Source organism: Rhinolophus sinicus, linkage group LG17, assembly GCF_036562045.2.
Source record: "Rhinolophus sinicus isolate RSC01 linkage group LG17, ASM3656204v1, whole genome shotgun sequence".
Taxonomy (NCBI): domain Eukaryota; kingdom Metazoa; phylum Chordata; class Mammalia; order Chiroptera; family Rhinolophidae; genus Rhinolophus; species Rhinolophus sinicus.
In genome coordinates, this window is record NC_133766.1 from 6696177 (window position 1) to 6721020 (window position 24844).

Genomic DNA, 24844 nt, shown 5'->3' on the forward strand with positions numbered 1-24844 from the left:
AGATTATATTTAAAATGTGCTTCACGATTCTGTTTGGAGATCTGATGTAGACAAGAAAATAGATACGATGTTTCTCTCTGCCCTTGTTGCTGCTCAATGGAAATAATTTAATTTTGTTTTTCTAGGTAGTGATAAAAATAAATGTAAGTGTCCTAGGTGTTTAGAATAGGTGAGCTTAGGAAGGCTGGGCCACTGGATCCGGGGGGCTTTGTATTCCAAACACTTCAAGCACAGCTGTTTCATATGCCCTCTCCTCTGGGGAGTATAAAGTATAATTATATTATATTTACTTAGTTATTCATATTCCTGTCTCTCCAATGCATTTAGCTGCCAAATAACCAAGTGTAATCAACAGTCTGGAGAACTTAACTTATTTTACTGTTATGCCCTTTTGCCGCCTCCCCCCTCCCACCCTGCAAAAAAAATCTTTTCTTTTGAAATGGTGAAAACCACATGTAAATGAGAATAGCAACCCAAAAAAGATAGTGAAAAACTTTAACAGCTGCTGTTTGTCAAGTTTTCTGAAGCTCCATTTAACGGCAAACAAACTGCTGAGTGGAAAATTACATTTCTTGCTGTAGTTGAGAGTTGTGATTGAATGGGCAATTCCTTCTTCCTGTCAATTTCTCTGGCTTGGGGACTTCCTGTTGCTCCCACCTGAGGGAGGGAGCTATTTCTCTCATCCAGAATGTCAAGAATTTCCCCTTTTCGCTGCCTGTACCACTTCCGACCCAAAGCACTATAATATGTAGTTCACAGGGTTTCTTTCAAATACTTGTTCTTTTATGATGCTTGGTGGTGGTGGGGAGGGTGGGGTGATGATGATGAAGACGATGATGATGGTGGTGTTGGGGAGGAATCCTGGAGTGCAAATGCCAGTTCTGTATACACAAAGTCCAAGCTCAAAGTGTCTGCAGGTTTGGTTTCCCCCGAGGGCCCTCTCCGTGTCTTGCGGATGGCCGCCCTCTCACTGTGTCCTCACAGGGCCTTCCCACGGTGTAGTCTAGCTCCTAACCTCCGCCATATTGGATTCGGACCCACCCTAATGGCCCCATTTTAACTTATTTACCTCTTTAAAGGCCCTGTCCCCAAACGCAATTATGTTATGCTTGGAGTCAGGGCTTCAACATATGAATTTGGGGGCATACAGTCCAGCCCATAGTAATGTCTTTTTCATCATGGTCAACAGAATGCCAATTTCTCTGAAAAGGTTCTCTTCAGACAAGACTCTTACTTGGCAGCCAAGAGCTGTATCTTCAACATCTGATAACACATGGCAGTCCCCTGTTTGTTTGCACACCCAACGTCTCCATTTTTCTCCTAAACGCTAATATTATGTGAAAAGCTCCTATTTTTCCTTACAGTTTCACCTTCCATTTCCATCAGCCCACTTGGGTGGCACGGGATTTCCTCTGGCATGTATGGTAGCTTGTTAACAGTTCTAATTTACCTTCTACCCTGTCCTGGTCTGGTCACCTTGCATTTACTTGATTATAGTCCTACCTTTATATTGTATCATATCGTATCTAAGCCACAATCTCCCTGACTCCCCTGCTTCCTACAAGAGAAGCAGTGAGTTCTGCAAGTCAATAAGTTATGTCTTAGCAGGATGTCCATTGACAGAAAAAAAGTCTGTATTCTATTATAATGGAATAAGTATTTTAAGCAATAACATAATTTCAATACTATATGGGACATAAGGACATAGTTTACTTTCCAAATTTTAGGATGACCATTGTTTAAGAAGTCAGATGGCAGACATTAACCCCATGAGGGAAAGTATTTGAAGAAAATTATCCATATAGTAGAATCTTAGAGCCTGCAGAATTCATCGTTTCAGGCGCCTGACATTGCTTGTCTGGACTGTTAGAGCTGCCTCAGACCAGCTGGTCTCTCTGGCTTTAGTTTTTGTCTTCTCTGGTTTCTTCCGCACACTCTCACCGCAGTTGTCTGCTAGGCAAACCAGCCTCATTGTATCACTCCTCTCCTCAGAGAGACTGCTGGCCCCCGGTTACCTGCAGGATAAACCCCACACCCCTCAGTTTGGCACACATCTGCTCCTTTCACACCAATATGTCACACCCCTTCCTGGCTTGGTCACAGCTTGTCCCTTCTGCCTGGAACACTTGACCCTGTGGACGGCCTGGAAAAGGCAGAGCCTTTGCAGGTCTACAAGTCTAGCTGTGAATTGGGCCTCCAGTTCTTACTGACTGAGTGATCCTGAAAAAGCTGCTTGATCTCCTCCAGTATGAGGTTGCTTGTCATGAAATGAAGCTAATACGCACCGCACAAGGAAGTCGTAAGAATGAACAAAGCTAAGCATACGTGGGAAGCACTGGCTACATGTTTTTATCAATTCCTGTCGCAGTTACGGGACCAAGCAAACCCCTACTCACCCTTAAGACCCAACCCAGATCAGGCATCACCCCTTTGGGAAGCTAGACTGGCAAATTTATGTTTCAGTACCCAGAAAGCGTAACTTGGTCTATGAGGAGAGGGCTGAGAGTTTTGAGTGGCAAGGAGACTGTCTTGCCACTTAATAATAATTACTTTCATTTATTAATATTTTTAATAATATCCTTCTATACAGTTTATTTTACCATGAGCTGATGTTGCTTTTTCAATTTAAAAAAACAAAGAAACAAAAAAAAACACACACCACATTCACAAAACAAGTGAAGTGAGGAAACCAGCATCACATCAGTTTAGGTACCTTGATATCAGAAGCAATAGTTGCTTATAATTGTTAATAAAACTTGAGTAGAATTACTCTAATTACAAATAAAATCTAGCCTATGATATTGACTTTTATCATACATCAGAAAGTTGGGTTTCCAGAGTTCAGAGGAAGCTTAAAATATTTTAAGTTTTCTACCTCATAGTTATTAAGAATTTATAGGCGATTTGAGGGGGAAACCCAATTAAATGTTTATTTAATTCTATTTTTATTTTTACAATATTTTGGTATCTTTCAGTTGTGATGTGTGTTATTTTTCAAACAATGTTGACTTTAAAAAGAACAGTTTCGATGTTATAAATCACTGGGAGAAGAAAAGAATACATTTGCCAAGATGAAAGTGAACACATTCTTAGAACAATAGCACATATTGCAATCAATCAAAGACTTAAAGACTCATCTGAATCTTCTAAAATACCTACTTTCTTGGCCAAAGTAGAACAGTTGCTAACCTTTAGATTGACATATTCTTATTTCAATAGGAAGCTAAGATTGACTGTGGTGATTGGTTTTTCAAGATAAATATCCTACATTTTTTCTGAAGATAAGCATGAATCCACCCTGTTTAAAGAAAGGACAATCTGATATTCTTTCTGTCATTGAGCAATTAAAAATATGGTGGAACCAAATGAAAGCTCACGCCGTGATTCTAGCCCAGCTGTTCAGTTCTTTGCTGTAGGCAGACTCTTTCGTTGGATCTAGTTCATCTGCTTTTATTTTCATTCATCTCGGGGTTCAGCTTGAGTCATTTTATCCCAACAAATGTAACTTTAGAGTCTTAATAGAGGTGCTGTAGCTAAACTCATCTAAATATAAATTTTTCATGAGGGCCATTGGTAGATGGTCTCAGGGTGCCTAAAAAAAGAACTGGTTTTACATCTAGAAAAAAGGGTAAAACATTATCTGTTATAAAATAATCAGACCTGTAGTCAGTGCAACAACACAAGATCCAAACTCTAATGACTTTGTCATAGATGGATCCAGGATCTGGTGGTGGGGAATGAGCACATGACAGGAGAGTGTATAATATATTCTCAGTATTTGAAGAAAAATGCAGTTGAAAAAAAAGAAACACAGAAAATGGGAAAGATCTAGTATTTTGTCTTGAAAAATAGGATCCATGAGCAGAGTCCTTCATTTATTAGGAAAACTGTGGAACTAGGCAGAACTTGACTTTGGTGCCCAGAAACACTCGCTGCTGTCAAAAGGCACATGACCTCATCTTGTCTGCTTGGCTGGTGTTCCCAACTATTTCCGGTGAACTGAACCTGAAATCAGATCCAGAGACATCCTTCCCCCAGAGAGCTGGTGACGGATCGCGTGAACTGCGTGCTCTGAGCATGTGCAGAAGAGATGGCAGGCCCATCTCAGGCTCTCTCCACAGCCTCTTCTCCCCTGGCCACCGTGTCAGTGGTGTCTGCAGGCTGGCAGGGGGCCCACGCAGCCAGCTCCTTCCTGCCTCTCTCAGATGTGCGTTCCTGCCTCTTGCTGGCACTTCTGCAACTCAGGTCCCTTTGACAGCTTGCTGCTCCTGCGTATTTTCCGCTTTGAGTCTATGCAACTTGCCTTTTCTGTTTGAAGGCCCACTGGTTAACATTCACTTTGCAATAACAGCCACAACCACAATGATATCCTGCTTCCTTGGGTGCCTGGCATGTTTATCATTTAATCACCCCCTTCACATCTCTTATTGACCCAATTTTATAGATAGAAAACAGACACACAATGGTTAGGTTTCCATAAAGGTCCCTTGGCTAATAAGTGACAGGACCAAAATTTGAACCCAGGCAGTCTGGTTCCAGTCTGTGCTTTTCTGCCTCTCTTATACTCACCATGGTTTTGTTTTTTGTTTTGTTTAGTTTTGTATTCATCTCATACTACACTGCATAGTGTTTGAAGGCAGTCCATATTTATAAGTTGTTTAATATTGACAGTGTTTATTGGTCACTTACAGGATTTAAAACTACTCCGACTCCATGTGATTATATTAAATGTCACGCACTTGTTCTTTTGCTCAGTAAGTACTTAAGATTTCTTGTGCACCTACTGTGTCCTCATGTTGAGCTAGCAAGACAGTCTATTCAGTAATAAGCACAACAAACAAGCCTCCTGCCCTCCTGGAGCTTACAGGTTAATGGAAGGGACAGATAACACAAAAACAATGTATAATCAAAAGTGGGATCGAGGTTCAAAAGGGAAAGAGAAGTTTGTTACAAGAGAGAAAATCGTAAGAAGCTGGCTGAGATTGGGAAGTGAGGATCCCGGACAGCTTTCTGAGGTGGTGCCATATTGATTAATAGCAGCTAGCCCGCTGGCGACGACTAGCAAAGGACACTAGAGAGGATTTTTTTTCTGGCAAAATAGTGAACTAGATGTCAGTATACTCCCTCTGGCACACAACATGTAAAAGTTCTGGATAAAAGAACTTAAAAACATGTTTAAATGTATGGCTGAGTTAGTGGGAAAATAAGGAAAATTTATAGAAGCTAAAAATTCTGTGAAAACTTGAATCCTGAGATGTAAATGAATTCTAAAACTGTATTTGTTCTTCGGGTATTTGCCAAGCCCTGGTGGCCTCGATCTTGGGCTTTAACAGGCCTCGTACAGGAGACGATGCCAGGACCTGTGAAAGGCTTCTCTGTCAGTAGGTGGGCTGGGGAAAAGCCCCTTCCCTCCTTGATGGTTAGTTGCTTCCCTGGGCCTTGGCGCTTGAGTGATTGAGAGTCATATACACCAGTTACATTCTTTTATATGAAAATATATTGCATAGTAAAAAGAAAAATACAGAAACCTTCTGGACAGAGGAAATACTATGTAGGTAGGCCCTTGGACAGACAGGCGTTTGACCTTTTCAAGGAATTGAAAGGCTGGTTCAGAGTGAGCAAAATTTGTGCTGGCAAATGAGGTTGGAGATGAAGCCGGGGAGCAGATTCTTACAGAAACACAGACCTTGCTTAGGATTTTGGATTGCATCCTAAGTACAGTGCACACCTTTTGAACGGCTTTCACACGATTATCTGCCTTCAGTGAGTAATAATAGATGGAGAAAATGTAAAACTAGAGAGCCACTCTGAAGGTCAAAGTAGAGATAATAAAACTAAAGAGACTTCAATATACGTTTGTGTAGTTGAACTCATCTTTAAATAAGCCAGTATGTAATGATAACGAAAGTTTACCTTTTACAGGCAATTTATGGTACAGTAAATTTTATTGCAAGGCAGCTTTAAGTGGTAGAATTTCATTGGAATAAATACACCATTTAAATTCACATTCCTGGGATGTAAGAGTTGGGGGTATTTGCAGATAAAGTATAATATTTGGGGAAAGACACTGTGGCAGAGGTAGGCCTAGTGGTTCACCAAACTTATTTACCTTTCTTCCTGCTCACGCAGCTGGACTACGTTACCCAGGCTCCTTTGCAGTTCGGTGTAGTCATATGACTGAGTCTGGCAAAGGACTATGGTTTGGCTGTTTTAAAATAAAAAAATCTCCCACATAGCTTCCATGCACTCCATCTCCTGAGCCAGCTGGATGTTGACACCCAAAGTGACGTTGGAAATCACGTCGAAGATGCTAGAATCTTCATCAGAGTTCCTAAATGGCAACATAGTTCAGAAACCCCCAACCCCACCCTGCTGCCAGTTGAACTTTCCATAAACCAAAAATAAACTTCTATTATTTTAAATCACCAGGGTTCTGTGACTTAACTATTTCAGCAGCTAGCATCCCGTTAAAACATGTTCACGTTTTTCCAAAGTGATGCCAAGGACCTAATTTCATTCCAGTTCATTTCTTGTCTCATTTGTCTTCTATACATGTTTGTTGTCATATGTAACCAGGCAATCTGAGTAGATTAGGGTGTTGGGAGATTTGTACAGAGAGTTAGGGGGTTTGATATTCTTGAGGTATGAGAGAGGAGGTGAAGGAGCTAAGTGCTTCCTGTTCTCCATGTAAGACCGCCCTCACTCTCCCTCTGACCCACTAATGCATTTCAAAGATTTCTACTCCTGCAGCCATTTCTTCCCACCTCACTGCAAAACAGAGATGATGAAGACCTTAATCACCTCTGCTTTCCTTGCCTCGTTTAATAGTCACATATAATGCAATTGACACACTGGGATATAAAATAATCATAAAATCAAAACTAAGAAATATATTTCCATCCTTTAGACAACCTATAACATGTGTCCTGGGCTCTGTCATGGTAAGACTATTGGGGGAGATCACAATGTGTCAGAAGGTGTGCGTAGTTCTTGCAGGACACGTCGAAATCAGAACATCCTCGTCTCAGTCTTTGGCCAATGGATTAGCCAGTCAGACATACTTTTCCATTGTTTCCTTATTATTTATTTGTCAGTCTGTTTGTCATGCAGGCCCTTCATGACTCCTCTTGAGGGGAGGTAGGAGGTAAATTCAGTTTTTCACAAAACATTAGGCCAGAGAAGGGGGAGCCTTACCATGTTTCACTGGCAAAGACCTTTCATTGTAAAAAGTGAGATTATTCCTTTAAAAACCATGTAAATTACAGAAGGGAATTACGACGAAGAATATGTTTTGGGTGAATAGATGCCAAATGCCCATCTCACTAGATGATTACTATTCTAAATATTTTTTCCATTAGCTAGTTTCAGCTCAGGAAATAGATTAGATCCTTAATGGCCTAAGCAACCAGGAAATGAGCGATATATTTATAGATTCCACCAGTGAGTTTGAAATAAAACTTCTTGCCTATTAAAAATTCTGACTGCAATACTCAATGTAAATGCTTTTTTAAAAAATGTTGCCTCTTCCTCTCCTATCCCAACACTTTTTAAGGTCTGATACTCTCAATAAAAAGAATAAATTACCCCAAATCATATTTTGAGGAAAGCCTGATTTTATATTAAGTGTGGGGTGTCAGATTACCATTGATCTAAGTCACATGTTTTGGTAGTAGGGCTGAATCCATTTCTGGTCTTGGTTTGAGATTCTATAGCAAGTCTGAATCAATGCAGCCACCATAGACCACTCTGATGACCCCATTCGGGCCTAGAACTTCTCCAGTCTGAAAGGTGATGGAAGAAGCTGATTTCCACCTTATTTAGCCCTAAGAGTTTTGCTGTGCTCAGTAGAAGACCGAGAATGACTGTGTCTTGTACACAGTCCAAAGGCAAGACAGGCCTTTGCTTCCAGTAGGGCCCTGGCTTAAGAGGCAAGAGGGCTGATTCCCATCTTAACTTCCCCGCTGAACAGCTCTGTTTGGGGCCTTTGACATAAGCAGCTGAGTTAGAGGACCCCTGAGGGCCTGTACAGCTTTAACGTCATATGAGTCTAAATTCCACCTGTGATTTCATAGAATCCTGAAGTAAGCATTCCACTCCCCTTCTATGGGCCGTGTTTTCTGCATCTGTTACACAGAGGTACAGGCCTTCGGGAAAGAGGGACTGTTAAAAGCAGTGAAAAGAAAAGCTCAAATGAAAGACATTTTAAAGCAGACTAGGATTACAGTGTACCTGTGCTTTTATGGGGAATGAGGGTTGAACACATTTACTTTCATTATGTGTAGAAATTTCTTTCATTTTCTTTCTTTGGTCTTTTGGTAAAAAATCTGGATTTTTTTGAGTTTCCCATTCTGGTACCTCCGGTGTTTAGCCTTCTCTCTACATAGGAAACACTCAGTAACTATGTTCTCTGGAATGTCACTTGAAAAAGTGAAGTTAAATCAACTCACTTTCAGTATTTGAATTGTTTTTAAACCTGTTTTTACTAATGGATTGATTTTCATGCAATGACCCATTTTTATTTGTACTAACAAAACATAGTGTTCATTACGTGGCCAGTTTAAATGGGAAAATAATTTGTGCTCTTAATTTTAAAATATTACCTAGTCCTATTTCTGTTCAAATGCTTTCACATCAAACTGAATAATTACACATTGGAATACCTGGACGGATTTAAAATACAACATAAAATGTATACCGAAGCAGCCAAAGGTCAACCACTATGTTTTACTGGATCTCCCTTTTATTTCTCTGTTTTATTTATTATATTTTTAAAGTTATACCTTTAGATTAAAAAGCCTCAGGATAAACACAGAAGAAAAACTTTCCAAATATAAGTTTAAAATGTACTTAACACACCCTTCTTCCCACCCCACACCTCAGCAAATAACTGCAAATCAAGTTAATCGTGTGGGATAAAACATCAACCTGGAAACTGGGGTTCCGTCCATCACTGCCCTGGGAGGTTCTGTCTGTCCACTGTCACCTGCTCTCACAGGTCTCCACCAGCTCCATTTCCCTTAATCAGAAGCACTGACTTTGTTCAGAGCTGAAAACTACACCCATTGCTTCTCTCGTTCTTGTTCTATGTGCATCCCCACGACTGGGGTGTGTGCTTTCTGAGGCTGTGCTTTGTCACATCCCGCCACTCCCCACTACAGGGCTCACTTTTCTCCTTCTTGGCTTCATTTCTTCTTCCTTCCTATGCCACTTTCTCCCTTTCATCTTCCCTTCATTTTAAAAAAATGTAATTTATTTTTGCTTTTCAGTTGCCTAAACACTAGGCTTTGTGTTTTTCATCTGTAAATCAAGAACTAGATAATAATCTCAACGAGTCATGCCAATACTCTATGAACCCGTGGTATTATATTTATGAATAAACATAATTGTCATCTTTTTTATGATAAGTCCATCAATAAATCATAGGTTAGAAATGTAGAGGGGATGACTTTCCCTGTACCCTCTCAGGTTGGGTGTCTGGGGGGCTATGAATTCAACTGACAAAAGGCAGATTAACAGGAGAAAAGACATATTTTTTTCATTAATGTTAATATTTTTACATGAATGGAGACTTAACAGAATGGAAGTGAAAACCCAAAGAGGTTGTTAGACCATTTTAACAAAGGGCGATAAATTGTGGAGAGGTGACTAAAAGGAAAAGTGCTTTGGGGCTGATAGGGGGGTAAAGTGTGGGAATGTGACTAGGAAACTAAGGGGGAAACTAATGGTAGATAAGGGCTGTAGAGCAGGCACCTTTACAAATAGAAATTTCCTTTACAAAAGGGAAGTTTATGCCCCTCTCTTAGGCAGGTAGGGAGAAGGCAGAGATCTCCTCCTATATCTGTTTCTCAGTTGCCTTCAGCTCAAAATACTCCTATGTCAAAGTGGCATATTTTGGAGTGGCATGTTCTGATCCCCTTCAGAAACATAAAAATCTGAGTAAACTCCTTAAAACCCTGCTATCTCTGAAATTCATGGATACTACTTTATAAAACTGACTGATGAAGTTGAATAATATATATTCCTACATCAAATAATTAATACGGATACATCAACAATACCTATAACAATGAGACACCACAGGTGATTTGTCAGTCACTGATTTGTGATTTTCTAATTTTAAGGGTATTTGATACCAAAGCATCAAGTTGTATACCTTAAACATATACAATTTTTCTCAATTTTACCTCAATAAAGCTATAAAACGAAAAGAACATTTAAATGTTCTGGTTGTGATCTATGGGGAAAGACCTGGTCAAAGTAAAAACTAAGTTGTTCACAGATAGTAATCAATGACTCACTTATTGATAACTTTCTGGAGGGTCTAAGGCAACATCAGTAGGGCCCGAAAATATAAAAATTATTTTTAAAAGTCTATCGATTAAAGGTCCATTTGGGATTTAAAAAAAAAAAAAAGACACTATAATTTTCATTTACTATATATCTATGGTTCTCAATTCAGGACAGTTTTGTTCCCAGAGGACATTTGTCAATGTCTGGACAATATTGGGTTGTCCCAACCTTGGGGGATGGGTACTACTGTATCTAGTGCACAGAGGCCAGTGATGACACGAAACATCTTAAAATGCATAGGACAGCTCCCTACTACAAGAAATTATCCGTTCCAAAATGTTAACAGTACCAAGGTTGAGACATTTTCTATATGTGACTCTGATTCAATATACAAGTTCCGCAATTTGGAGTGTCTACTCATGTTTAATTCTGGTGGGTCTTGAAAATAAAACGAAGGTCATGAAAACTCATATTTCAGCCATGCATACCATTACAAACTGCTTGCTGATTTTTGGCCTTTTACTCTTACCTGGACAATTAGATTTTTACAATGGATTCTTGATTTTGGTCTGCAGCCATGTTGTTACTATAGGAAAACACAAAGAGAAACACTGAAAAGATCCTACTAGCTGGCATTGAGTGTCCCTTCCGGGCAGATTTAAAGAGTGAGTGATTCTTTCATAGACAACTCTTACATGATAGCGTGCTTCAAAGTGGAGTCAAGGACGGTTAAGCCAGTATTGACTCGACCAATCATTTAGTCCAATGCTGTTGTTTTACAATAGATGAGAAGCTGCCTGTCTAAGTGCTAACACGGTATTCTGTGGCAGAACCCAGACACAAGCAAGGCCCTTCCTTCTCCATGAAGATATTCATTGCATTTGTCGGTTCTTTTCATTAGCTCATTTATTAAAGCCAATCCTCACTAGCCTCTGAAGCTTTGCTGAATGTGCTTTAAGAAAACGCAGGGAGGAATTGATTTGGGGAATAAGGGGATAGCCAGTTGGCAACCACACATCTTTACACAACTTGCAAGATGATTTAAAAAATGAGGAAGGGGACAAGTGCAGGGTTGGGCTGGGTTGGGAATGTTCACTGCGTCCTCAGAATGGTAGAATTGTACTCCACTTCCTAGCTTTTCTTCCCCACAGCAGTTGAAAGTCTATAGTAACTTTCCCTTCAGTTATTTGCCTTCTTCCTTTTTAAAAAGTTTCCATTATCATACCTAACATTAAATAACAGTCCTCTTTATGCATAGTGTTGATACAGTACGATCTATTAAAAAAATTCTTTATTCCAAAATGTTGATATTAAAGAACAAATATTTGAGGGATCTAGTAGTTTAAGCAGCGTCATGAAGCTTTACTAATTTCATGTTACATTAAGATTTTTTTTTAAAGTATAAACCAGGGTTGTGACATAGTTTGAAACTACGGATTTGTTAGAAAAAAGAGTTCTATAGATTTCACTGTTAGTAGTAGTAATTAGCTGATTTGAGATATTCAAAGTAATTAGGCTGTTGAGTGTAGAGGTGATTATAATGATCACCATTTAAATAAATTTAAAATATTAATGTACTAAAGTACCGTCTCATTTGGTGCTAGTAGAAAACAAAATGTTTAACCACTGTTGCAGAAGTCACTAAACCTTTTACAGATAAGTTAATGCTTTTTCCCTTTCAAATGCTGTTCCCTAATTTTACATTCAATTTATCTTTTTCTAAAAACCTGCTAATTTCATGTGCTTTAGCCCTACAGAAGAGGCCGTTGCATAGCAACTGCCAAAATAACTAATGAGCCTATATCTACTAAACGCTTGAAGGACTTATTTATTTTAAATTTATCTATTTCTTTATTGACCATTAAAATCAAGAGGAAGTTATTTCACTTTGAATTTATTCTGACTTTTTGCATGTTTTTCTTTTTGTTGTTAATTCATATATAGGCTGTTTGTAACAAAAACAAACCAAAAACACAGTATGTTTAGCATGAATGTCTCATTTCTCCCATCAACCTCTTAGGTAGTAATGTTGTTCTGGATTCATCATTTGCTTTAGTTACTGTTTTCCAACAAATGCCAAGAAACTTTTCTTTAGAAGAAATAGATTAAAGTTTTAGGAGAGGGAAATACTGAAGAGATTAAATTGAAATGGTTGATATTTACCTAAAATGGTTTTATTTTTTGGTTGATTGACCCAGAAGTATCTCAGAAGAGTCATCTGAGCTAAGGGCTTTGAGGTGGGAAGTGGTGCTGTCAACATTGCAATGTCCTGTCAGACTCTTGTCATTTGGCTTTAGTGTATTCATTTGTCAGAGGTTTCAGTCTTCCTGCCATGCAAAGCTTTATTATTATCCATTCTCGGGACTATTTTCTTCACCCTGCTTCTGTTCAATTGCCTTGGGGTAAAGACAAAATACCAGTAAATTGGCTTACTGATCCCTTTGTATTCTGTGGTGTTGTAAAATTAAAGACCACTTCTACAAATCTATTAATAATGAAAGGAGCACAGGTAACATATTAATAGTGCAAAGGCAGTCTGCGTTAAAGAGAAACTGCATGCTTTCAAAGGAACTTTTTGTCTTTGAATGAATGAAGCTCCTTTATAAAATGGCTGCTTTAGAATGTGTCTTACAGAGGCTCTGGGCAAATTTACAGCTTATTTTCTTTCACAGTAAAGAACTCCTGGGATATCATCTTGTATAATGGTTAATTACCCTCTCTATATATATCAGAGGTGTTATTTTTTTTAATGGAATATCTTCAGTAAGATATTACCCTAACATAAAATAAAGTATTTTTTTTTTAAAGCAATATTGAATTACTTGTAGGTACAATAACTATAATAGAACAATTATCTACAATTGGCTAACATAGGATTCATTTATAAACTTTGTAAAACTATGTATATTGCGTTCATATCTCATTTATATCATCAGCCCTTGTATAAAGGGAACGATGTAGCTAAGAACTGGAGTCAAGGTTAAAGATGTATGTAAAGATATATACTTGGTCAATTATCTGATATAAATGTAATATGTCAAATAGTTTAGGACAACAATAATCATTTAAGAGATGTGTATGAGAGAGAGACAAATAGAGATGATGGGGGGAGAATGGAGAAAAGGGGAAGGAAAAGAATGTTATGGTTGAAGTTTAAACTCTTGAAATATTATCGTGCTGGCATTAAGACCAGCGTGCTATTCAGTTTTTTTCCAGGGCAAAAAGAAACGTACAAGACTGTTAATAGTGAACAAAATTGTAAAAGTAGTCAGTTACTAATGCTTCGATTCCGTATTTCCAAGTTCAGATGAACAGATTCATTTTATTCTTCATGAAGTTTGTACTAGAACTTTTTATTTGACATTGACATTTAAGTTTATTTAGCCAACCTTATGAGCCAGTTTTCCTGTAACATGGATTTATGCACCTGTCCTGTATACACGGGAACAGAAAATTGGAAGTATAGACAAAACATTTGATTACTGAAACTTTTGTTTATCTTAGCTCTTAATTTTAACTTATCCTCATAGCTAGTCATGTGACAGAGATGATTAGAAATGACATTCTAATTAGTTCCAGTTGGTCGCTAATTAGAGTTTTTCCTTCATTCCCTTTTTTTGTACTCTTTGGAATGAAGATACCAGTAAGTAGTGAAGTGTCAAAGAACTATTTGGCCATTAGGAGAAGCAAAAGGAATTATTATTTACAAAAATTAAAATTCTCCACAAATTATTAATGTTTTACTACCTAATCATTTATACAGATTTGCTAATATGTAAACATGTTCCTATTGTAACTTTTTGTTTTACCGTTGAAAGGGTTCAAACAAACCTCCCCAAAATATACCATTTTGGCATGTGGACTATTTGAGCTGAAAGGAGTCAAGACCCAGCAGATTCAACTTTTACCTCTCCCTTAACTCCCTGAAGGAATTTAGATAAGGGGCCTGGCCCAGAAAGAGAGCTGTTATTACCTGAGATAACTTTTTATCTGAATCATCTATGTTTTGTATTATCCTGTGAATTACCCTTCTCGCTTTTGAAGCCCCAGTTGTTTATCCCATTCCTTAGCTCAAGATGGCATATAAGCCTCAGCTGCCAACCTTGCCCTTGAATCTCATGGGGTTGTGGGGGAACATACACATGTAATTAAATTTGTTTTTCTCCTCTTAATCATATGTCAATTTAATTATTAGACCGGCCAAAAGAAGGGTAGAGAATAAATTTCTCCCCTATACCATCATTTCAATAATCGTAAGTGTTGGTCCTTTTACTATTATAAATCATAATCTCATATTACATTGCATGGTTAAAATTCTCCACAAATGCATGCTAAGTTGAATGTAAAACAATAGCTTTATAGCAATTTTGAACGTTGAAAATGTATATTCAAGAACTATAATGACAGGATAATTAGGATAACATAGTAAGGAGTGAGGAGCTGGCAATTTTATAAACTTACAGAGAACGGCTTGTTTTGCCTCTCATTCTTAATGTAGCTTTGGTTAAGTTGAAAACCCTCTTCACCTGAAAATTTGAAGGTTGGGTTTGATCCCAAATGGACATTTTAAATAAGAAGGATGTACCACAGAAGACATGCGCTTAGGTCTAAAGGTGGTCATCGGGTTAGAATGTGTGACTGGAGTAAACCCTGGGGTAGTCATATAGGCACTAATGTTATTTCTTAAATTCATGCTTAATTTGAAGGGTAGTTAAAGCATCAGGATCTTAGCTATTTTTATGATCTTCATGATATTGGAGAGAGATTCTAAATGATGATACTTTTTGACAATTCTTCAACCTGAAATGACCGCTTTTTGGGAAAACATTTTAGATTGAACATAAAGAAATAAACTCCCATTGAAATCAATGAAATGAGAATGCTCTGGGCATTACCTGCTGCTACTCTGACCACTATTAACAAGCATTAAGACCTTTTTATTATTTTACTATTGCTCTTAAATTGAGCAGAATGCCAATTTTTAGCATCATGGAAGCTGCCTCCTCAATCCACACGACATTTTCTATTGTAGCAGACTGTTAATCTGTGCACTGCACTTGTCAGGAGTTAGCCTTCAGTCTTCTGTTTTTCACTGTATTTGCAAATGCCTTGTAAATAATACTATTAGATGCAGTATGGTGTTTTAGTTCATCCTCATATTTTCCATATACAAGGATATAATAGTAAAAGCAATATCATAAGAGAAATACAGACTCCAGCTTTAGAAATTTAAAAGCTTCTAGTTCAAGTTGAATTTACTTTCTTCTCTCTTGCATTCGTTTTATGATGAACCTGCCCGAGTATGTAGGGAAATACCCAGAAGCTTTGTAATCGCATATTTGAGTTTTAATCATGATTTACTAGTGGTGTGACCTTAAATTCTAAGATAGTGGTTGTCTGTGAAATGGGGGTAATAAAACCAGCTTCATAGTATTGTTGTAAAAACGAAAAGAGATAATGTGGTTCAAGCTCCACGCCAGCACCATACATGTTAAATATGTGTTACTTCGGTCCTTCCCCCAATCAAACTCAGTCTGTATCTTTGAAATGAAATGAATTACAGTTTCATCAGTCAGTTCTAAGCTTCCAGATAAGCTGCTACTGGTAACCATTGCATAGGATATTTCTCTTGACTCTAAGATAAAAATGAACAGTGGAAAATCTTATTATAATACAATTATAAAGAAGGATTACGTATTTGCACATAATAGCCCATAGTAACTGTGCTTTGTTGATCAGGTTACAACAGACGATTATCGGTTATACGACAAATGCTCTCTTTGTTCCCTGTTCTTGTCACAATTGCTCAATTTGATAAGAAGTAATTGATTAAACTGTTTGCATTGTAGTCAGGAAACTGGAGAGGCAGCTCCACTAGAGGAATCCCCCTCACACACGTTATCAACCTTTCACCTCCTCTAACCTGTCTCAGTTATTTCTCAGAGAAAGACTCATGTCGATTACCAAATTGCTCCCAAATGAAGCCAGACCTCGCAAGATTTAGCTGCTTACGGAAAACTGGTAGAGGGTTGGAGTTGTGGACCGCCTTTTATTTTGCCCTCCTGGATTTTTATTTATTGGACAAGGCAATAGAAAATGGAGGCATTGATTGTGTTCTTGTACACTGAAGGTTTCCATTCTTTCTTCTCTGAAGTGTTTGGCAGATGCTCTTGCCCCTCCAGACACCATTTTCATTAATATTGATAATAATAGCAACTAACATTAATCAAATGCTTTCTAGAACCAGGCAGCTTACTAAGGGCTTTTCACGTGCATTATCTTATTATTCCTTATAATATCAGCACTGTTTTTATTTTCTCATTTTATGGATGAGAAAACCAAAGGTGAAGCAGCTTATGTAGTTTTCTTATAGTCACACAGCTAGTATGTGGCAGAGTCGAGTATCAGACGGATTATTCTGAACTCTGGAGCCCATGTGTTGACTGTTGTACCATATGTCCTTCCTCCAACGACATAAATGGAGGCTAGAAAGGCAGAAACCCTGTAGTCTTCCACGACTGCCCTTGGCCTACACACAGTCTATTCCCAATTTGTTGACCTGATATTTGAAACCTACCACAGGCCGATTCAAATCGGCCTTTGAAACCTTATCTGCTACTATACCCAACATCAATTCACCATTCTGGCCAGGCTAATTTAGTTTTCCCTGTAAAAAATGATTTCACTTTGCCTGTCCAAATCCAATCCATCTTTTCCATGAAGACTTTCCTGTCTGCAGAGAGTCTTCATTCTGTGACAATTCCTTGCAGACGGAGTGTATTGTGTTCTGTAACCTGCGTGTGTGCAGGAGATATCAGTATTTCAGAAGCGGTAGTGTCGGCTCACAGCTGATTCTCTGTATATATTCACTTACTTCCCTGATCGTCCTTTAGTGATGAAGGGCATGCACTTTGGAGCCAGACGTACCTGTTTGTGAATTCGGTCAGCTCCATTTCTAGCTGAGAGTTGAGTCAAATCACTAAAATTCTCCACACTCTATTCACCTCGTCTATAAAACAGGGATGATTAGAATACCCAGCTCACTGATTTGTGGTGAAGAGTAAATGAGATTCTATGTCTAGGACATAGTGAGTACTTACTAAAGGATTAGCTGCTATTCTTAGTGTTATTATAAAAGAATTTTTGGTATATACCAGTCATCATTATAACTAGATTACATGTTACTATATTACAAATTTTGAAAGCACCCCCCCCCCATGGACATAACAGGCATTTAGTAAATGCTATTGTTGTTTTTTAAAATTGAGATATAATTCACATACCATCAAATTTGTCAAGTTTTCGCCAAGTCCGCCACTGCAAGCTGTCTGTATGTGACCTACTGCAGGGGTCCGCGGGCCCCGGGAAGTGGAAGTATTCAAGCTGGGCTCACCAGGCCTGCAGGAGAACTTGAGACAAATGAGCACTTGAATGAGAACTAGTTCACACTTGTTTGCTCTTCCCTAAGCCCACCATCAGATCTTGTGGAAAAATGAATCTAAAACACCATCTATGTGGAATGGTTAGGTTTGGTTGTTACTAAAACTTAAACCAAAAAAAAGTATTTGAATGCTTTAGAAATTAGGTAAAGTTATTTATAATTACAATTCAGTTGTGTATTCTGCTCAAAATGAGACAAGGTGAAGCATTACTTGTGTTTTCAGATGTGTCAGAAACCATCCTCATTTTGGGTGATAGCAAATATTGGTGAGTACTCAGGAGCCCTTGAAAAACGTATTTTTGGATAGGTAAAGTTTAAGCAAATGTGTTTAAAACCAAAATTCAACTGAGTAAATTGTAAAGATATCATTGGTTTTAGTCAAGGATTCATGAATCGGGCGGCGTCCAACCCAGCAGATAGAAAGGAGCTCTGCGACCGACGTTATGCAAAATGATGGGCTTTTACAGGCAGAAGGGAGCGGGGACAAGGAAGTTATATGAGGCAAAAAAGTGGATTGGTTACTGCAAGTCGTTTTCCTTTAGCGGGTGGCTGGGGCCTGTTAGGCAGATGACCTAACGAGTGCTGAGCAGGCAATTCCTGACGGACTGGGCTAAGAGTCCCTTTCTGGGAGAGCCCAGATTTCAGTGAAGTCTCTGTTGGGTGACTTGGGTCTTAGCATAGGTGATTACATTTGGGGCCTGTTGTCTTCTTTTTAACAGTTGGCTGTGGATTTAGATTTACAAATGAGGTGAAAGCTGAATTGTGAAAGAGTTGCAGCTACTCTTTCCTAGTCTGGAATTGACCTCACCCTCATTCTTTGCAGTGAGATGCAAATGAGGAAGGAAGATACTCAGTATAACTGTTAAGCAAGTATTTATGTCCCACTGAGTCTTCTTACTTTAACACCAGGGTGTTGTGTGTGTGTGTGTGTGTGTGTGTGTGTGTGTGTGTTAAAGAAGCTCTGTTTTCTGAGCTTTTGAATTTGCCTAGCAATTGCTAGGAAAGATGGGAAAGATAATGAGCTGAATGGCTGGAATTTGACACAAGAATAATGGTTTTCTTTATTTACCTTTGCATCATTTTCAAGAGAACTAAGATTTTGCTTATCTTTTTGTTCTTTTCCTTTTGTAAAAACTCATTGTGTGTTACTGGGCTATTCTGAAATCCAAAATATTCTGAACAGCTTTGTTCTAGTAATACTTCTATGGTTTCTCATTCTCATTTTATTTTATCTTTGGGTTTTGTAATATAAACTCCTAAGTGTAAATAGAAACCTACTTGGAATACTGGTTTTCTGTGATTAAGAAAGTACTTGTAGAATTTCATCTTCCTTATAGTTCTTTATCTCTGTCAATATCATGAACATTTTATGAAGATTCCTTAACTTTGAATCATGGATATGTCATGAATGTTTATGTTGAATTACTTAGGAAGATCTGTAAAGATGTTCGTGAGAAATTAGACAAAGGCCACTGGGGAGGGAAATGCAGAGTGTCTACAGGGTTCCCCCGCCTGTCCGTGTGTGTGTGGGGGGGACACAGAAGACCTGTCTGCCCTCTAGACCGTATTTCCATCTTGGTAGTTTTGTCCTCCTTTCCATCTTATCTGATTTTATGGCTGTTGTGATGAGAATGTTCAACAAGTAGAACCCAGGCATGGGAAAAGGCTCTTTGCAACCACTCATGTGAGGGTGAGATCATTGTTCAATGACGCGCGATTGCTTTTTAATGTACTTGCTGCTTTGACTGGTGGATAACAAAATATTGTCCCCATAATGAAACTTTGCTGCGTTGGAGGAGAACACAAATAGAAAAAAAGTTCACATCTTATTCAGGCTTTTCTTGATTTTTGTTTTGGCTCTTTCTAAATTTGACACTTAAGAATAGACGTTCTCTGAAGGCCAGGGATGGTTTATGAGACTCATACTCATCCGGTATGACCCAGGTATGGTTTTGTTAAAAGTAATCCTAGAAAAATGACTGTTGGAACAAAATCAGCTAATCTTTCTATGTTATGTAAAATCTTAAAACAGCACTTAAAATTACTAGAGATTTTACTTATTAAAATTTTCTTAATGAGATCCGGAGAGGCTTTTGAAAATTATTTTGTAGCTGGTTTGGCTTCTGAATAGAGAGACTGTAAAGAATAATTAATAAAAAAGTATAACAATTGCCACTGAATTCTCTTTTATAGGCAGAAGAGTTGATATTAGAAAATCCAAATGAGGGTACATGGTAGACTGCATTTGTTGGGACACATTATAGCAACTCTGGAGGTACTTTCCTAACATCTGGGATTAATGTTACTCTTTGTTTTTATTCTGATAGATTAAAAAGATAGTTCCGCCTTCAACCCCCACCCCCACCCCCCAGAAGCCTATTTAGTGGAGAGAATTAGGACGCATTGCTGTTCAGGGCACACATGAAAACCTCTGATCTATTCCATCCCTCTCCATTTACATGACCAGGAGGAAACTGAAACCGAGCGAGGGTTCAATGACTTGCCCTGGGACAGACAGCTAGCTAGTTCCTGCTTGAACTGGGAACCATCTATTGGTTACCGCTGGTGCCGTGTTTTTTGCTGCCCCTTTGATACACAATCCTCTCCTGGTAAAATTTCACAGCAAATGGTGTTGTTGGCACTACACCCTGGGTCTCAGGTAATTCCCTCACCCCCACGCCTTTTTTCAGTGAGTCGCTTGGTGTGAAGTAGAGGACTGCAGAAACAGCCCTGGGAGAACCGTGGGTCTCAAGTCATCCGGGAAAAGGCAAAAGAGTAAGAAAGATGTCTTGCCAGGGATTAGGCGACTGTATGTAAACATGGCTGTACGACGGCCACTGACGCTGGGAGGGTATTGTTGGAGCTGTTATTGCTGAGACTGGAAAAGAGAAAAAAACAGTACAAAGACAGTTTCGTGTGTTTTTTTTTTAAATCATCAGTTTTCAAAAGATACGGTGTTTTGTGGCACTACAGTGTCCATTTAATGGTATGAGAAAAGAAACATTTGAATTTTTCCTTTGCAGACTCTGAAAGTGAAGTATGGAGGAACATTTTAATGGTGACAAAAAATGAGGGGTGCAAATCAAACATCTATCTTCATGTCCTTGCTCTAGCAGCTGTATGTATGTGGCTGCGACAGGACCCCTGGGATTGGGGAGTGAAATGTTCTTAGTGATTCTCGTCACTGGGCCTAATTAGAACGGTCTTTTAAAGGGAATACATCAGAAGCTTTTAAAAAATACCTAATTGTTTACCTGAGAACCTGTGTGGAATTCTAAAAGGACTGAATCATTTGTCATTAGCTCCTGTTTTGTTTATGTAATTTTAAGATTATCTGTGCAGCTTTTGATTATGTTTTTTAAAATGTTTTTGCACTCTTATAGTTCTGATGCCTCAAATGTTTTACGAGTTTAATACACAGCACCTAGACTGTTGGTATTGTTTTCCCCGGTCCTTTTTTTCCTTGGGTTATGAGTATTGCTCTCAAGCAAGCTCACCCACTGTTACACTGAATGCACTCTCCCGGCTGCACCAACAACTAACTGCTCAGGTGCGGTTATAATTCTGTTTGCCCCTGGGCGGTTGCCAGCAGCGACTAGGGCATTATGGGAAGTCGTTTACCTTCCACAACAGGTGTCTTTGTCAGTGCACCTTATTCAGATGTCAGTGTAGAAGCACCGAGTCGCTGTAGCAAAGAAAACTATGAAAGCAAGAGGGATTGCTTTCCCATCTAGAAAATGGTGCTGCAAGATAAATCTGAAATCTTCTGGGGCTAGTGAATGCATGGAGAGGTTCACAGAATCTTTTAAAGTACTTCTGAAAAGATAAAAAGGAATTCGAAAGGTATGAACTGCCTGGACGCTTTGTAATACCTTGTCTCCTGATGACCATTTCATTTTTACCTGGTTAGTCAGCATTAAGATAAATGTGCAGGAAAACTTAATGAAAATAATGCTTAAAAGCCAAAGCTGCAAGGCTGTGGGGGGCGGGGGGGATGAAGTAAAAATGCGTTACCGGCTCCAACAAGGGTCAAACGCAGTTTGAAGCTGTTTTAATCTTAAGGATTTATTTGAAATGTTGCATTTTCTGTTTAAGCCTATTAGACTTGCTTCTGTTCCCTAGCAATACGGTGTTTTGTTCTCCCTTTCGTTTGAATGTGTGTGCGTGTTTGTATACACGCTCCTGTTTAATCTACAATGCTATAGCAGCTGCAAAACTCTTCTAATTACATTTAAATAGAACAAGGTACTGTTTAATCATGATAATCTAGGTGAAGATACTTTAGGAACACAAAGGAAAATAGATACAATAAATCTCATTCTAAGTTTTGTTTTCTGAAAAGCAAATTTACACAACATAATACTGCTACTGGTTATTATCGTAGGAGAAAAATTGCAACCAGTATCTGCATTTGATTGTAGATAAACACTGCCACGATTGATTTCTAATTCTAGCAAATAATATTTCTCAGAGTGCTGCCGTGTTATAATCTATAAAAAGCAGAGAAGATAATAGCTTAATTATAAATATTGGAAAAACAACTTTTGGAGGAGCTGTATCTGTTTTCCCTCTTATTTGCTTAATGCTTTTTCCACGGAATTAGCAGACCTTATATTTCTTGGTAATGTATACTTTCTTGTAATGATAATTATAGGCAGCTTTCAAATTTTTCATCTGGGCACATTGAGGTTCACCTGCAGTCTCCAGCTGTACTTAAAAAAAGCACTTCTGGTAGCTAAGGCAGCAACAAATCATGGCTATCTGCTGATTTGGGTCATTAAAAGAAAACTCAAAGCTCTACAATAAAAGATAAAGACAACTTTTTTCTATGAGAGGAGAACAGTCAGTTTAGAAATGAGACCCCTTGTGTTGCTTTCTGAGTAACAACAGAAAACTAAGTTCTCAAAAGCCAGAATTTGTTTAAAATACGTGTTTTTTGTGTTTTTTTGTGGGAGAAGGGGAAATGATTATTGATGTTGCAGTCCCTGTTTCATTTTTATATTTTGGTACTTCTTTTTTTTTTAACAGAATACTCAGAGGGGAAAACGAATCTTTTATTTTTTTCATACTTCAGGAGATAATTTTTAACTGCACCAAGAATTCTATAAATTCTGAAAAACTAAAGGTTGCCATATATTTGTTTTCTATGAATGTGAAAAAATAAGCAGTAAGAAAATCCACTTCTCCAAGAAGAAGAATTTTGATTTAAATAATACTGAAGAAGATAAACTTTAAAAATTTCTGATTACCAAGAGTATAATATAAATCCATTTTTTGTTTTTTACTTATTGTTGTTTTTTCATTTTTGCTATATTTCCAGTTAGGGAACTTTTCTTTATTTCTCTTTCTGAAGTTTAAAGATTTCCAAAAAATGAATTTTCCAGCTGCCTGTTAAGAATGCAGGTGTTTACAGGGTATCCTTCCTCCATAGATAAGAGACCTCCCTTCGTTTTCTAGTGGGAGTGAATTACTAGACAAGCCTGTGATAGCAGCTGCTTTTTTTTTTTCCTTCTGGATTTTTGACACTCCACCCCCTGAAACTCAGGTGGGTGTGTGCATTGGCACTGAGCTGCAGTAGGATTTCTCCTTGGATAGTCTGGTCTGGAGCTGGGGCAGCAGCTGCTGCTGTGGAAAGGCCAGCTGGCAAGATGATGGAAGAAATCTCCATTATGGTAGCCTATGATGCCCACGTTTTCAGCCAGCTGCACGATGAAGACTTCCTCACTGGTCTGGTGGCCATCAGCAAGCCCAGATCCATGGTAGGTGGGGCCTTGCACACGGCTCTGGGGCTGGTTTTTCTCTTCTCCTGCGGTACTTACACTCCTACAGCCGTTGAGGATTCGCTTTCTGGGAATTAAAATAGAAGTATTGCTCTTGGCTTTGTGTACAGGCTGCAAACAAGTTCTACGGGTTTCCAATGATTTATTTACATAACTAAACAGTGTTATACTTTAGCAGGACGTTTCAAGTGTCTTAGGAGTGAAACTTAGGTTAATGCTTTCATAGGTCGAGAGTAGCTTTGTGGCGCCAAACATCACTGTGCCCCCAGATTTGCCTTCTCTGTATGTATCCAGTTATTAGGTGGGGGCTACCTAGATGTGCACACAAATAAGTCAGTCATTTTGAAGTGGAACATTTTCACCAGTGGGCCATAACATGGACATTGAACATTGAACTATCTAAAAAGCAAATAACCTTCAAAGTCTTTACATTATTACTAAGAACTGTTATGAAGTTAAGTTCCAGTATAATTTTAGTTGGGATTTAATGTTTGTTTGTTTTCTTTTTACCATTCTCCAAGGATCTTAGTGTGCACATCCTGGCAGAATAGAAAAATGAAGTTCTTGCACATGTTTGTTGTTTCTCCTCTTAGAATGGCTGTTGGGTTTAAGGTATCAGTGATCCATTCTTAGAAACAAACTTCGCTAACTATGCTTGTGGTCATCTCTTACTCATTATATTTAATTGTACTCATCACAGGCAACAGAATAAAAGAGTCCAGTTTATCATAACAGTTACCTCACTAGTATGAAACCCTGATTTTCTATTGTAAGGCATAGGAACCTGCAAAACATAATATGGCAATTCCTTCAAGCAAAAAATTGCAATGAAAAAAGTAAAGGGGAACCTCATAGATTGACTTAAAAAGACTTAAGGGATATATCAAGCAGATGCAGTGGGCTGGCCTTTTTTAGATGCCCTTTTGTACAAACTATAAAAAACATCTATAAGGTAATTGGAGGAAATTTGACCACTAATTAGGTATTTAATGATAATTAAGAGAACTATTCATTTTTTTGGTGCGGTAACAGTGTTATGATTACGTTAAAAATGACTTAGGGATACATACTATCTCAATATTATCTCAATACATACTATCATATTATGTCAATACATACTATCGCAGTTACAGATGAAACGTCTGCAAAGATTGAAAATGATTCAGTAGTAGAGAGGTTGGTGATATGGATGGAACTGGATGACTCTGTGTTGATAATTGTTGAAACTGGGACATGCATACATAGGGATTCACTACACTCTCTCCATGTCCGTAGATGTTTTATAGATGCGGTTTAAGATGCAATTTAAGAGAATCAGCTGGACAAAAAAATA

The 24844-nt window shown here is 38.3% G+C and overlaps 1 protein-coding gene across 7 annotated transcripts in view; it reads left to right on the forward strand.

The window, feature by feature from the left end:
* Positions 1-24844, forward strand: part of RABGAP1L (RAB GTPase activating protein 1 like) — a 423826-nt gene that overhangs the window by 331323 nt on the left and 67659 nt on the right. The window contains exons 1-2 of one of the 7 annotated variants that reach the window (XM_074322090.1): positions 21236-21574; positions 22760-23490. The exons of 5 other annotated variants lie outside the window; for them this stretch is intronic. In XM_074322090.1, coding sequence (XP_074178191.1) covers positions 23380-23490 — 111 coding nt within the window. In that variant the 5' untranslated portion in view covers positions 21236-21574; positions 22760-23379. Of the gene's footprint in view, positions 1-21235; positions 21575-22759; positions 23491-24844 lie in introns of those variants that run through there. One more of the 7 variants, XM_019726300.2, reaches the window with a different exon arrangement.